General features: G+C 43.7%; 1 protein-coding gene across 1 annotated transcript in view; it reads left to right on the forward strand.

Moving 5' to 3' along the window:
• Positions 1 to 2,195: 2,195 nt before the first annotated feature.
• Positions 2,196 to 15,206, forward strand: part of smarcc1a (SWI/SNF related BAF chromatin remodeling complex subunit C1a) — an 85,219-nt gene continuing 72,208 nt past the window's right edge. Inside the window, exons 1-3 of the mRNA XM_083642971.1 lie at positions 2,196 to 2,397; positions 6,739 to 6,858; positions 8,212 to 8,297. Coding sequence (XP_083499097.1) covers positions 2,212 to 2,397; positions 6,739 to 6,858; positions 8,212 to 8,297 — 392 coding nt within the window. The 5' untranslated portion in view covers positions 2,196 to 2,211. The remainder of the gene's footprint in view (positions 2,398 to 6,738; positions 6,859 to 8,211; positions 8,298 to 15,206) is intronic.

Genomic DNA, 15,206 nt, shown 5'->3' on the forward strand with positions numbered 1-15,206 from the left:
GTTCTACTCTCAATCTGTGAGGCTCTAAAGACCTGAGGTGAGAATCTATGTCACTATCAAACTAATATTTCAGAGCGTGCAGTTGCTTCTATGCATAATGTTATTTGATGGGTAATATGGTTTATAACTAAACATATAGGGATTTTTTTTTAAACATCTTTAAAAGGCAGTATTTCTTGAATATTGTAAAAAAAAAAAACAATCTGCCATATAAGAAATTCTTAAAGGAGAACTTACCTCCAAAACACTTTTTTTCAGCTTTTAACCAATAATAACTTTGGGGGTGATGTGTGAAGAATTCTGGTCAGAATTTCCACATTTGACACCAAACTGTTGCCATTTTACCATTTGTATCATTTTTCAGCAGCATATCTGGCATAAGCGCCCTCTAAGGGTCAAACACTGCTTTTTTTTTTTTCTCAAATGAATGGGATATTTGGTACAACCTGACGTCAGGTTGTCCCCAAAGACTATGGGATTTCAAGATAATTACTCCACTACTCCCCCTGTACCCTTTCGGCTCCTCACAACTAAGCCTATTCCTATTGAAGTTTGCTCTTAAAATACTGAACCAAACGTCGTCAAAGTTGGCACATGTCTTAATTATAGTTAGTTTCCCGCTGAATGTGTCATTACTTTATTGATATCTTACCTGGATAAGCTCGAATGATGATGTTTATATTATCAGTCCGAGTTGCAAGCACTGTCTCCAGCCCAGGCAGGCAGGCGGGAGAGAGTCGTACTGTAACATGGACGAGCCCCAAGCTCCGCGGGCGCGCGCAGCAGGCCAGCAGCAGCTGGGCTCTCTGTGCTGAGCAGAGAGAGCAGTCTGATATTTCCGCAAACAAATATGGTCACAGTTTAGCGCACATGTAAAATATAACGCTATACTACGACGTGACAAGGTGACAAAGCTTCTCTAAACACATCGGCTACTATATTTCCCTGCATCCCTCCTACTGAGATTATATCGGTATTGATTTTGGACAGACTGAATGCGCGGAGGAGGAGGAGGAGAGATCTGCAGCTGTGCCCTGAGTAGCCCTGAGAGACACTCGCCTCGCTCCGACTACTGTGCCCGTCTGTGAAAAGCGTCCTGTCCAGTCGCACCTTCGCAAACAGATGCGGGATTCCCTCAATCCTGTACCCAATCTCAGACTGTATTCTCTAAATCGCACACCAGCTATTTCTGTATGTGTTTGTTTGTTGCTCCATGAGGTTACGAGCGCCCCATGCATGCAGCAGGCTGTTTCGCCAGCCGGGGTCTGGCAGGAGGGACGAGGCGCAGCCTGCACTGCGCTGAGAGGAAAACTTTTGCACAACTTTTAACAAGAATCACGAAAAGCCCCCAAACTAAAATAAAAAAGGGACTATATGGCAACTTGGAGGAGGGAATGACGTAGAGAAATCTCGCATTGTGTTACCCCAGAACGGGGGGTTTGTTGTATTGTGCGGTGTGCTGCTGTAACGAGCCCACGTCACTTTGCTCTCGTAACGTAGTTTTGACACACTGCCATAGAGATACATGCAGAAAAATAATTAAATTTCTAGTTCGCCACTGAATTACCAAATTGATATAACTTTCAACCATTTTGAGCAAAGCTCTTTCCAAACAGGCCACCAGCGTTGGCTAGTTGTTGATATTTATAAAGATATGGCCCCTCTCAAATAAATTATTTTTGAGGCAGTAGGCAAACTGTAATGGCGTCGATTTCCGAAAAAAAATCTGGACTTGAACACAGCCAAAGAGTCCAGTATAGACAAGAGTATATGTCATTTCTTGGTTTTTTCCATAGGTATTTTCAAATCACTGTTCTAATACATATCTAGGGGGTAAGTCCTCCTTTAACTTTTTTTATTCAATTATAATGTATTTGCTGCTTACCAATGATGATGTTAATTTGTAGAGTTCTTTCTCAGCACAATCCATGCTGTTCCTCATAGTAGCTCTGGAATCACAATCCTGCTATGTACAGTACAGGCTGACTGAAGCTCACTGAAATGTACTTTGTGTGACTCTGGATGTCATTTCAGTGAGCTTCACAGTCAGCTTGTACATACATAGTCACTAGAGACTACCTTTCCCATAAGCACATTATGTTATCGCGAGAGTTGAAAAATATCAACACCTTTGCGGCTGCGCAATATCATTCGAAAACTTGCATGGTGAGGGACGCCGTGAGGAGAAAGAAACGCAGCGGACAAAACACAATGGCGACAGCGGCGACTACAGCAGGCGGAGCGGGCTCAGGCGGCCCGGCAGCCGGCCCGGTTGGTGCCGGTACCGCAGTGGGACGTAAGAAAGACGGGGGCCCGTCCTCCAAGTTCTGGGAGAGTTCAGAAACGGTGTCTCAGCTGGAGACCGTGCGCCAGTGGATCGGGAAGCACTACAAAAAGGTTAGCAAGCAGCACTGCTTCTCCATTGATTTCTATGAAGGCCCGCGTCCCCTGGCACAATGGAGCGCTGTTATCTTAGCTAGCCGCAGCTAGCCAAATCAAATGATATGTCTTGGTTGTTCATTCAGATATGTGGTTTTGTTTGTGGGAGGGGGGTCGCTGATATGAAACAAGTTGTCCGTTAACGAAATGTCACAAAACTGAAGGGCTCAAACATCCTCGGGGTGAACCTGGTTAACAAGCAGTCGGCTAGCTGTTAGCTAGCTGCCCCATTCAGTAACGTTACGGGGGCCGAGGACACCAATACATGTTGGGGTAATGTTTACAAACGAGTCAAGCTCACAGTGGCTGTAGTTATCAAACTTACACACGATTTTAACATTACTCAATGCGAATAGTTTCAGTTAACGTTAGCCTAATATTATTAGCATTGCCTGAGGACACCGACATGCATGGATGTAACCTAACGGACATCAAGCAGTTAAACTACTATTATAATATAAAATGTAGCTTCTATTTACATTCCCATTCGTATAAAAAAATGAAACCGTATTTTCCAAGGGGAGTGTGAATTTTTGCTGAGGAGTAGGCGATGTTGAGTATTGTCAACACAGCAGCATACCAGACAGAGTGCAGCCTACTCTCGCCCACTAGCCAAACAAAGAATCATCCTTGGCTAACAGTGTTTTCATTCTCACTACAAAACTCACGGAAACACTTTGGTCCTTTAGTGTTCGTTTAAGTGATGTTGACGAAAAGAGACGGTAGTTAATTAACTAATTATAATAAAATAAGCATAAGCGCTGTGTCTTGGAATTAGGAAGTATACGTTGTTTACAATACCTATCCAGCATGGCTGGCTGTTTCACATTACTAAGGCAGGATATAAATAGAATCAAGCCATGTGGCTGGAAGGGCACTAACTCTGTGTGTGTCTTTATTCTTTCAGTAAAGTTTGTGTGTGGGTGTGTTCAAGGCTAGAAGTGGGTCTCCTTGACATTGTCCTCACTATAAATAGAGTATCTGGTGGTGTATGAGACTGTTTCCTCTGTGTGTCCTGTTCTATTTTCACACAGCCAGTCTTACATTTTTCTAGCCGTCTCTGCAGCCATTGTCACATTATCATTCGGAAGCAGGTAGGGTTGCACGGTATACCGAAATTTCGATACTATTTTGATACTTTCGATTAAAAACGGTTAGGTATTGGAAGTTCCCAAAGTTTGGTACCATCACTTTAGCTGGTGTTGTGCTTTTAAAACAAAGTTGCAGGATTCCTCGTCTAATTAACGTTACACGCGACGCAACAAATAATCAAACGCACATTTCCCAGTGTCTCTGCCATCACACTGGACATCAACACTAGCGGGATACTTCTCCCCCTCCATCAAATATACATGAATGTTATGCGTAGTGTACACTCTTTATTATATAGCCATGTACATTGCACTCTTCACAACATCCTGTGATATATCAGTCAATGTTTGAAACAGGTCCTTTGCCTGTCTCATTGAAAACAGAAACACAACGGAAAAATATGAACTGCAGCACTGGCACAGAGCACACTATAGGCTATGTAAAATGGCTCAGACTGAAAAGTTAGTAGTGTGTCTGTCCAGTAACACACGATAACATAGTAAGTGTAACCCAGGTTATTTATTTTGTTGTGACACATTACAGATGTCACTCAAAGGCCACACTCTCATGCTTTACCGACGGCTCCTGGACGCGTCATTTGCAGAAGGCAGACTGGACTGGAGAGAACGCAACTGCGATAGTGTCTGTCTGCTCTCAACTCCGTTAATCTTGCTTTAAAGCAGGACTAAACCCCCCAGATGTCTTGCAAAACGGCAGAATTCCTCCCCCATAAAGTAACATATCTTGGCCAATATAGCCGTTTTCACACATGCGCTTTTTACCGTTAAATGACCGGAAAGCGGTCTAATGCCTTGGAGTGTGAAAGTTGTTTTCCGGTATAAGCGTGACCCCGTCATCGCGGACTTTTCACCAGTTTCGAGCCAGTCAGAAGAGCGGTATGCCGCGATAAGGGACACAAGTGTGAAACGGGTCCAGTCATTTGCCGGTCCTTCTCTCATGGGCGAGGTGTACACACGTTGCTTAACGTTCACTTCCAGCGTGCATCATCTATTCATTCGCGCACATCAAAGCAAACTACTTCCACATTTCGCTTCGTGCATTTGCTTTCTCTACATACATACAAGCGTTGGGCGGCTTGCAAGCCGCTGCCATTCTCGCTGTGTCGTGCTGCTGCGAAGTGCGGAGGACTCAAGGACTGGCCTCTCTCGAGCAGAGAGGGGAGGGGGGAAATCGGCTGTGTTTATTATGCTGGCTTGACGCTGCCTGGATATACTACTCTGCACTGCAGCCCATGAGCGAATGTGAAGGATACAACATACATACACTTAAGTCAAACGAGTGTGATTTATTGTGTGACAAGCAAACTTATTTCACCATCAGAGTTTTGCCGACCCCCAAAATAAGCCCCCCCGCCCCCCAACATACAGGCTATTTGACGAATATATTCACACATGCAGCGCTCAGGTGTGAAGGGAAATTCCGGGAAATGGCCGATATTGATTTACAGGTAATTTTCCTGTAAGCATGTGTGAAAACGGCTTATGTAACATACAAAATAAAACAACCCGTAATATCTTAATTTTATGTAGAATGCAGAGGACATGTAACTGTTTAGTTAAACTTGCATTCCAGGAATATTGTGCTCTAAATATAACGTTAGTGGCTCGAGACTGTTTCGTCCTGAAACCCACATGCTTTGCGTCAGCGTAACCTATGTGAGATTCGAAATAACGCGTCCGAGATAGAAAACGTTATGAATATAGCCACGTTATAAACAACAAACTAACGCTGGTGATCCGTATGGAAACAGTGTTACTCGAAATGGTTAAAAGTTATATCAATTTGGTAATTCAGTGGCATTTTCCTGCCATATAACATAACTAACTAGCGGCTAATATTAGCCACAGTAGGCATTACCCAGGGATGCATTGGTCTTAAAGGGCTCGCGCCGCGTGAACTACAGTAATAATCAATGGGGAAAAAAACAATTTTTCACATGAGTGGGGCGCGTGCTAACCCCACCGTGACGTCACGATGTACCAAATATCCCATTCATTTGAGGGCACAAAAAAAAGCAGTGTTCAACTGTCAGAGTCTCTGACACAACCCATAGAGGGAACTTATGCTGCTGAAAATGATACAAATGGTACAATGGTAACAGTTTGGTCTCAAACGTGGAAATTTTGACCAGAATTCTTCACACACCACCCCCAAAGTCATATACATTGGTTAAAAGCTGAAAAAAAGTGTTTTGGGGTTTAGTCCTGCTTTAATCTTCATAACAGCGGCTCATTACCCGCTGTACACAACGTGCACTAGTTCTGCACAAGCACTCGTGCGTCTCTCCTCCTTTTTACCGACTCATTAATCTCACGCTGTTTAAATGCTTTTCAGATCGGCTAGTTACTTAGCTTAGCTGTTAGCTACTTAGCTTAGGTCTCTCCCTCTCGGTAAGATGTTAATGTTTATGTTCGTTACGCTACGCATAACATTCATGTATATTTGCTGGAGGGGGAGAAGTCTGCCGCTAGTGTTGATGTCCAGTGTGATGGCAGAGACACTGGGAATTGTGTGTTTGATTATTTGTTGCGTCGCGTGTAACGTTAATTAGACGAGGAATCCTGCAACTTCCTTTTAAAAGCACAACAACGGCTAAAGTGATGGTACCAAACTTTGGGAACTTCCAATACATAACCGTTTTTAATAAAAAGTATCGAAATAGTATCGAAATTTTGGTATACCGTGCAACTAATGTAAGGTGATAATCGCATCAGAGACACCCAGTTCCATAAATGCTGCAATACTTAAAATGCAAAGGCTCCCATCAATGGGCCATAGGCTCAATCCCCACTGTGTTAACTCAGTTGGTGATAATGACTTTATCAGACATTTATTGACATGAAATTCTTTGAGCGTATCATTTAATAAATTGCCAATATGTATAAAATGACAAAGAAGGTAACGCTTAATAGCCTCGATACACCAGACGACTTGGAAACCTTAACTGACTATGAAAAGACTGGGGAGTTTATACTACACGACTTTTTCATTAAGATTGTTTATCACAACTGAAAAACTCACTGAAATACATTACACTCAAAATACACTACCCGACTGTGCGCCCAGCAAACTCACGTCTTTCAAGTTGACCGTGTCTTGATAAAGGCGGCCCCAGACTACCGTAGATATGTGTGTAGCTGTGTTCATTGCTGTGTTAATATTGTTCTGTCTGTCTGCTGGTCCCAGTATGTCCAGAACGACTCCCCCTCCAGTAAGTCCCTGGGTGGGCTGGTGGTACAGCTGCTTCAGTTCCAGGAGGATGCCTTCGGACGCAGGGTCAACAACCCTGCTCTCACCAAGCTACCTGTAAGTACTAGAGCTGTCAATCTTCCTCCATAATCCAATTTGATTTTCAGTGCTTTTATTATCTTAATATTCGATCTTTATTCCATTTTTTTAATGTTACCTATAGACTTATATAAAGCCTAATCAGCATGTTGTTGTTATGTACCCTTCTGTCCACTAGAGCGCAGTCCAACGACTCAAATGTCCCATTGTAACCTGTAACATTGACCATTGAATGAGATGGATTACACGAGAAGATTAGACTGCATGAGCTAGATACTGTAGATTAGCTACATGAGATGAGTAAACTCGTGTCACATCCATCTCTGGTCGAGGCCATCTTTTCTTCACTGATCATTTTTCTGATGTTATTGAGGCTGAGCCCAACTCAACCAAGTAAACGGAAGCTAGACGATTTTATTTTCAAAATAAAAGCGCTAATGTATTACTGCATGACCCACTGCAGGTTAAAATGGACTTTTTGAAGACCCATTATGTTCATTTAAGACAGGTTTCTATGCAAATGTTTTCTTTATTTCCTCTTTGGTACTTGTGATATTTCGGATCACGAAAAAAAAAAACGTTGCAATGGTACTTTTATTTTGAAAGTTGTAAGGGAAGTTTTCCGTTCTATCCTGGCTGACTTGTCAACTGTCGTCATACGGCCTTTAGCATATTGTTGTCTTTGATGTAATTGACACACTGCATTATTCACGTGTGCCTTGGTATCAGAAATATCTATTGTGTGAAGAATGACTAGCTATGCTTTTGCCTCTGCCTCATAGTTTTTCATTGGATATATTGACGGGATCCACCACATGCGTGAGTTGATGCGGAGTGATTAATTAATTATGCACGACGTTAGTAGGGGCACTTAACGCAGTCACGCAGATTAGCAACTTGTTATCATGTTTGTTGAATACCAATGCGATTCACTTGTCATAAGGCTGTATTGGGCTACTTGAATGCTCCCGGTGCAGGGAGATAGTCTGGCAGACGTTAATGCAAAGCACTGCGTGCTCACGAAATTATATTGTGATTCCAGACTCAGAAAGCTCATCACAGAAAGTTCATCACATGTGACAACATGATTCACACGATGGTTAGCCAAGGAGAGACGGACGAGATTCGCCGTATTAGAAGGGGAAATAAATAAATAAATATATATATATATATATAATCGTTTTCCAAAAAATAATAATATTCATGATTTATTCATATTTATGCAAATCGAATAATATTCGAATACCGAAATTTGTTTCAACAGCCCTAGTAAGGACATTAGATACACTTACACATTGTACTTGTAACGTAACAGTATTTAGAAATGTCTTTGTTTGTGGTGTTTCCTTGATGTTCCCTGTCTCTCCTCAGGCCAAGAGTTTCCTGGATTTCAAGTCAGGAGGTGCTCTCTGTCACATCCTGGGCTCGGTCTACAAGTTCAAGAGCGAGCAGGGCTGGTGAGTCGGCTTGTGTTTAACACGTTCACTGCCATTGACGAGATATCTCGGCTTACAAAATCCAACGGTCACTGCCAATGACGAGATATCTCGGCTTACAAAAAAAATAAATATATTTGACGGTGGGACGTGGATCAACGCCCCCCACGTCTCCTATAAAAATATTGGAGCCACCGAACGTGTACAACCCATTCCACCGACCCACTAAGTGGCGACAGTGCTCTCCATTCTAGAAAAAGCCGAGCCAAAACTGCAGGGGAACGCGCGATGAAACCATTCTCATACAGTAACATGGATTGGCGAAAACGCTTTCGCTTTCGCGCTGATTGCTGGCCGTGGGGGATTGCAAATTTGCATAATAGATTATGGGTGCAACACACTTTGGAACACGCAGCATAAATAAGACCAGAATCGCAAAAGAAACCCCGTTTCTTGGGGTTTCTCAACCGAAACCCCAAGAAACGAGCGAGCCCATCCAGACTTGCCCAGCGGCCGCCAGCAGACAGGAGCAGCAGCAGCAGCAACTCGCTTGTGACACGCCCGCTGCAGCCAAGAAGAACACACACGGAGGGAGGAGTTTGAAGTAGAGGGGTGTTTCCTGCTGTTAGGGAGGAAATTACTGTTCAAAACTATTGTTTAGATGTCTGACGTCTTACTGATGCCAAAAATGAATGGTTAAAGTGACTGTTCTATCGAATTTCACAAAAAGCTATTTATCTCAGCTTAAATTTTCAGACTTGAAACCATGCTGTATTCAAGTGCTAATGCCTACATAACTACTAACTCTACAAACTAACTCTTTTAGACAGAGAAAGCACACATTCTATTAGTTCTTTTGAGATATTTTGTGTTCACAAAATCTTAGCAGAAAAGAATCCTCGGGTCTTGAAAGATGAGCCAGAATCCTCAAAAGAACCCTCTGGCAGAAGCTACCTACAGTAAAAAAAAAAATGGCTGGCAGTGAATGTGTTAACTTGTGTAGACAGGGCTGGTGAGTCGGCTTGTGTTTAACTTGTGTAGACAGGGCTGGTGAGTCGGCTTGTGTTTAACTTGTGTAGACAGGGCTGGTGAGTCGGCTTGTGTTTAACTTGTGTAGACAGGGCTGGTGAGTCGGCTTGTGTTTAACTTGTAGACAGGGCTGGTGAGTCGGCTTGTGTTTAATTTGTGTAGACAGGGCTGGTGAGTCGGCTTGTGTTTAACTTGTGTAGACAGGGCTGGTGAGTCGGCTTGTGTTTAACTTGTAGACAGGGCTGGTGACTCGGCTTGTGTTTAACTTGTAGACAGGGCTGGTGAGTCGGCTTGTGTTTAATTTGTGTAGACAGGGCTGGTGAGTCGGCTTGTGTTTAACTTGTGTAGACAGGGCTGGTGAGTCGGCTTGTGTTTAACTTGTGTAGACAGGGCTGGTGAGTCGGCTTGTGTTTAACTTGTGTAGACAGGGCTGGTGAGTCGGCTTGTGTTTAACTTGTAGACAGGGCTGGTGAGTCGGCTTGTGTTTAACTTGTAGACAGGGCTGGTGAGTCGGCTTGTGTTTAACTTGTGTAGACAGGGCTGGTGAGTCAGCTTGTGTTTAACTTGTGTAGACAGGGCTGGTGAGTCGGCTTGTGTTTAACTTGTGTAGACAGGGCTGGTGAGTCAGCTTGTGTTTAACTTGTAGACAGGGCTGGTGATTCGGCTTGTGTTTAACTTGTGTAGACAGGGCTGGTGAGTCGGCTTGTGTTTAACTTGTGTAGACAGGGCTGGTGAGTCGGCTTGTGTTTAACTTGTGTAGACAGGGCTGGTGAGTCGGCTTGTGTTTAACTTGTGTAGACAGGGCTGGTGAGTCGGCTTGTGTTTAACTTGTGTAGACAGGGCTGGTAAGTCGGCTTGTGTTTAACTTGTAGACAGGGCTGGTGAGTCGGCTTGTGTTTAACTTGTGTAGACAGGGCTGGTGAGTCGGCTTGTGTTTAACTTGTGTAGACAGGGCTGGTGAGTCGGCTTGTGTTTAACTTGTAGACAGGGCTGGTGAGTCGGCTTGTGTTTAACTTGTGTAGACAGGGCTGGTGACTCGGCTTGTGTTTAACTTGTGTAGACAGGGCTGGTGAGTCGGCTTGTGTTTAACTTGTGTAGACAGGGCTGGTGAGTCGGCTTGTGTTTAACTTGTGTAGACAGGGCTGGTGAGTCGGCTTGTGTTTAACTTGTAGACAGGGCTGGTGAGTCGGCTTGTGTTTAACTTGTGTAGACAGGGCTGGTGAGTCGGCTTGTGTTTAACTTGTGTAGACAGGGCTGGTGACTCGGCTTGTGTTTAACTTGTGTAGACAGGGCTGGTGAGTCAGCTTGTGTTTAACTTGTGTAGACAGGGCTGGTGAGTCGGCTTGTGTTTAACTTGTAGACAGGGCTGGTGATTCGGCTTGTGTTTAACTTGTGTAGACAGGGCTGGTGAGTCGGCTTGTGTTTAACTTGTGTAGACAGGGCTGGTGAGTCGGCTTGTGTTTAACTTGTGTAGACAGGGCTGGTGAGTCGGCTTGTGTTTAACTTGTGTAGACAGGGCTGGTGAGTCGGCTTGTGTTTAACTTGTGTAGACAGGGCTGGTGAGTCGGCTTGTGTTTAACTTGTGTAGACAGGGCTGGTGAGTCGGCTTGTGTTTAACTTGTGTAGACAGGGCTGGTGAGTCGGCTTGTGTTTAACTTGTGTAGACAGGGCTGGTGAGTCGGCTTGTGTTTAACTTGTGTAGACAGGGCTGGTGAGTCGGCTTGTGTTTAACTTGTGTAGACAGGGCTGGTGAGTCGGCTTGTGTTTAACTTGTAGACAGGGCTGGTGAGTCGGCTTGTGTTTAACTTGTGTAGACAGGGCTGGTGAGTCGGCTTGTGTTTAACTTGTCTAGACAGGGCTGGTGATTCGGCTTGTGTTTAACTTGTGTAGACAGGGCTGGTGAGTCGGCTTGTGTTTAACTTGTAGACAGGGCTGGTGAGTCGGCTTGTGTTTAACTTGTGTAGACAGTAGGGGTGGGGGAAAAAATCGATTCACCTAAGTATCGCGATTTTTAATATCACGATTTTTTGGATCGATCTTTTATTCCAGAATCGATAATCGCAAATTAAAATTTTTTTTTTTTTTTTTTTTTTTTTTTTTTTTTTTTTTTTGGGTGCTTGCAGTCAGGCCACTCACTGAACAGCAGGCCAGGCGCCGCCTACTGGTTTACTAGTGGTTTTATTACTTTATTAGTTAGTCTGAAGTAATAATTACACTTCAGGGTTAAAGTGGGTGCATCTCATTGTAAAATTGGACTTCAAACGGCCCAAATCTGGCTTCAAACGGCCCAAATTTCACGCGCGTTGGCCCATATCGGCCTGGCCTGCTTGGTATCTAATGCCCGGCCTGAATTATGATCCCAGTGCGCCCCTGTTTTTAACTATATCGCCCAGCCCTACTCATGATATATAATATACAGTCTCTAGTGCAGTGGTTCCCAACCTTTTCCAACTCAGGGCCCACTTTTATGTCTCAAAAATGTTCGCGGCCCACCTCCGACCCCATAAATACAAAGGCCATATAATGCGTTCTCAGAGCACTTTTTTATTGAAAATTGAACATAAAGGACTGAACTGAATACAGGAGAAACATGTTGGAAGCTCCACAGTCACTAACACAGCACCTGTAACATGTTGCAACACCTTCAGTATTACAGTTTTCAAGGAGCTGTCCACACACACGCACACACACACACACACACACACACACACACACACACACACACACACACACACACACACACACACACACACACACCAATCATTCAAGGAGCTGTCCATCAGCACCACACAGATGTCAGAAATGACAAGCAAGGGGCTCTCTGTAACAGGCTAATTAACAAATGATTAATAAATAACGGTATCCTTCAACAATGGAAAAATGCATTCTCATAACAATTTGACATCCAATATCAGATCCAAACAAAATCCAAATATCAGAAGAAAGCCCATTAAATCGATAGGGTTACAAATACACAAACCCAATATAAAGATGATGTAAAGATGAAACTTCAATTCAAGCAAAAGCAATAACATCAAAGAAACAAAAATCATACTTTTTCAAGTATGATTTTTCAAAATATTTAAAAAAAAAATGATTTTTTTTTTTTTTTTTTTTTTTTTTTCAAAAATCATACTTTTTTGGAAATGATTTGGCGGCCCACTTGCAATACCTTCGCGGCCCACCAGGGGGCCGCGGCCCACAGGTTGGGAATCACTGCTCTAGTGTATGATTCAACTTTTCCCATGTTCTAATCTAGTGTAAAAAAGCAAACAAACTGAAAAAAGAAAAGAAAAAAATAAACAAAAATCGCAATAAATCGTAATATCGAATCGCAATAATCGTAGAATCGCAATACTTAAGAATCGCAATATAAATCGAATCGGCACCCAAGAATCGTGATAGTATCGAATCGGGAGATAAGTGAATCGCCACAGCCCTAGTAGACAGGGCTGGTGACTCGGCTTGTGTTTAACTTGTGTAGACAGGGCTGGTGAGTAGGGATGCACCGATTGCCATTTTCTTGGCCGATTCCGATTTCCGATTTTTGAATAGTCTGACTTGCCGATACCGATTTTTGCCGATTCCGATTTTTTTCTTCTAAAAACAACAATTGACAGCTTACACAAACGTTTTTGTAACTTTGTTTAAAAATTAAGATTCATAGAACAATTCTTACATCTAATGGGGATCCAAATAAACAAATAAACAATTCTTATCATTTGCATGAAGTAGGACCTTCTCACTCAAACACATCTCAAAATAAAAGTGTTCCAGGTTAGGCTACTGGACAGAGCTTTTTTGTGCAAATGAATACAAAAATTAAATTAAATCCAATAGCCTATATCCCACAGCTATCATGCATTTACTTTTCCAAAAGAAAACAGGTGCAACAGAACATCAAAATGATCCATGGACAAGGAGTTTATAGCCTGGCTCCAGACCAGTCCTCTTGAGTAGAGGGGAAATGAGTTTATGAGTTACAGTAACGATCTTCAGTCTGAATATCAGGCGGAGTTTACACACAGTCCGAAGTTTGGTATGCGTATTTTTATCTGCCATCCGAAAAAATATCGTCACGCACAGAAAACATTGCACACTTGTGAGTCCGATGCATTTTTATTATTATGTCCGTCGTTCTCATGTCGTTCTATTTGCAATACGAAACAAATAGTCTCTCCTGTATCCACGTCACGTTACAACATGACTTGACAGGCTGAGGCAGCAGCGCTGATGTGGAATGGAAAAGCAGGTCGGGGAATGGTTATCATACTGGACACAATGCTCGCGTTCACCTCGCCAAGCCGGCTGTGCGCGGTGGCGGGTTGCTGGAGCACCGCTTCCCGGGGAGAGAGAGCAGAGAGAGAGGGGCCAGTGAGGTGAAGCGAGCCGCTCTGACTGGACTCCAGCCGAGCGGGACTCGGCCGCATCTCTGTCTCCACGGCTTATTTTCGACTTGCATGTGTGACAAACTGCGAGCTTTGTCTACTTCACTGACGGTGAAAAAAATCCACAACGAGGAAGGTATGCTGGCGTGTGTGGTGTGGTGGCTGGGTGCCTGTCTCGGTGCTTTGGGGTGCGCGCACGTCATGTGAAAATCGGCTCACAGAATCGGCTATTTAGAGTGACCGGAACAGATCACCGATCGAGGCCGATCACGTGAAAATCGGCCATTTCCGGTCACGTGCCCATCGATCGGTGCATCCCTACTGGTGAGTCAGCTTGTGTTTAACTTGTGTAGACAGGGCTGGTGAGTCGGCTTGTGTTTAACTTGTGTCGACAGGGCTGGTGAGTCGGCTTGTGTTTAACTTGTGTAGACAGGGCTGGTGACTCGGCTTGTGTTTAACTTGTAGACAGGGCTGGTGAGTCGGCTTGTGTTTAACTTGTGTAGACAGGGCTGGTGACTCGGCTTGTGTTTAACTTGTGTAGACAGGGCTGGTGACTCGGCTTGTGTTTAACTCATTCATGGCCAGTTTAGGACTGCCAATATTTAGCACAGGCCAAAGATTTTCATAATTGTTGGTCATCTTTCAAGACCCACAGTAAATTATCTATTAGCACCAGAGTGATTTGCAATACCTCAAAATGAAGATGTACGTCTCTGGGTTCACCAGGAAAAAAAAAGTGAGCTTTTAGCATGTTCTGTACTCTACTTATAGCCATTTATATACACCCTGTTTTCACCAAAAAGGTCTCTCTGAGAAAAGAAATTGCAGAAAATGGCATTTTTGTACAGCACACAATCTCAGGCAGAACTCGCTCTCAATTCTTTTATTTTGAACTGTATTGACATCAGACATGTAAATATTATTCGTTATGACACAAATGACAAAAAAAAAAAATATATATATATATATACATGAAGTGCTTTACATTCAACAATACAGTTTACTCAGTGTGAGTGAGTGTGCAGACAGACAGACAGACTGACAGACACACAGACAGACACACAGACAGACACACACACACACACACACACACACACACACACACACACACACACACACACACACACACACACAGAGAGAGAGGGAGTTCTGTCCATCGCACCTCCTTCCAAGGGAACACTATTGATCGCCCCGCAAATTAGCATAGGAGAGGAACACCCATCTGGTCTGAGATCAGCGTCTAGCCTCCTCTGCCTCGCATCGTTTTCCTCCTCTCGTTCGAGCTGGGACGAATGCTGCGACACAGGAACGGGTCCGGCTTGGCTTTGGGACCAGGCGCTGGAACCGGATCGATCATGTTCGTCACGGGTTTGACTACTGCGAACAACTCAATCCAGGTTCGCCCTGCAGCAAGGCGAGCAGTGCAGCGCGCCGAGGGGCGTTTCAATGGCGTTTCTCCTCTCTACAAGGAAGCGCGTTTCTCTGTTTTTCCTCCTGCTCATTTCAAAACAAC

This window comes from Poromitra crassiceps (assembly GCF_964638095.1).
Source record: "Poromitra crassiceps genome assembly, chromosome: 1".
NCBI classification, from domain to species: Eukaryota; Metazoa; Chordata; class Actinopteri; order Beryciformes; family Melamphaidae; genus Poromitra; species Poromitra crassiceps.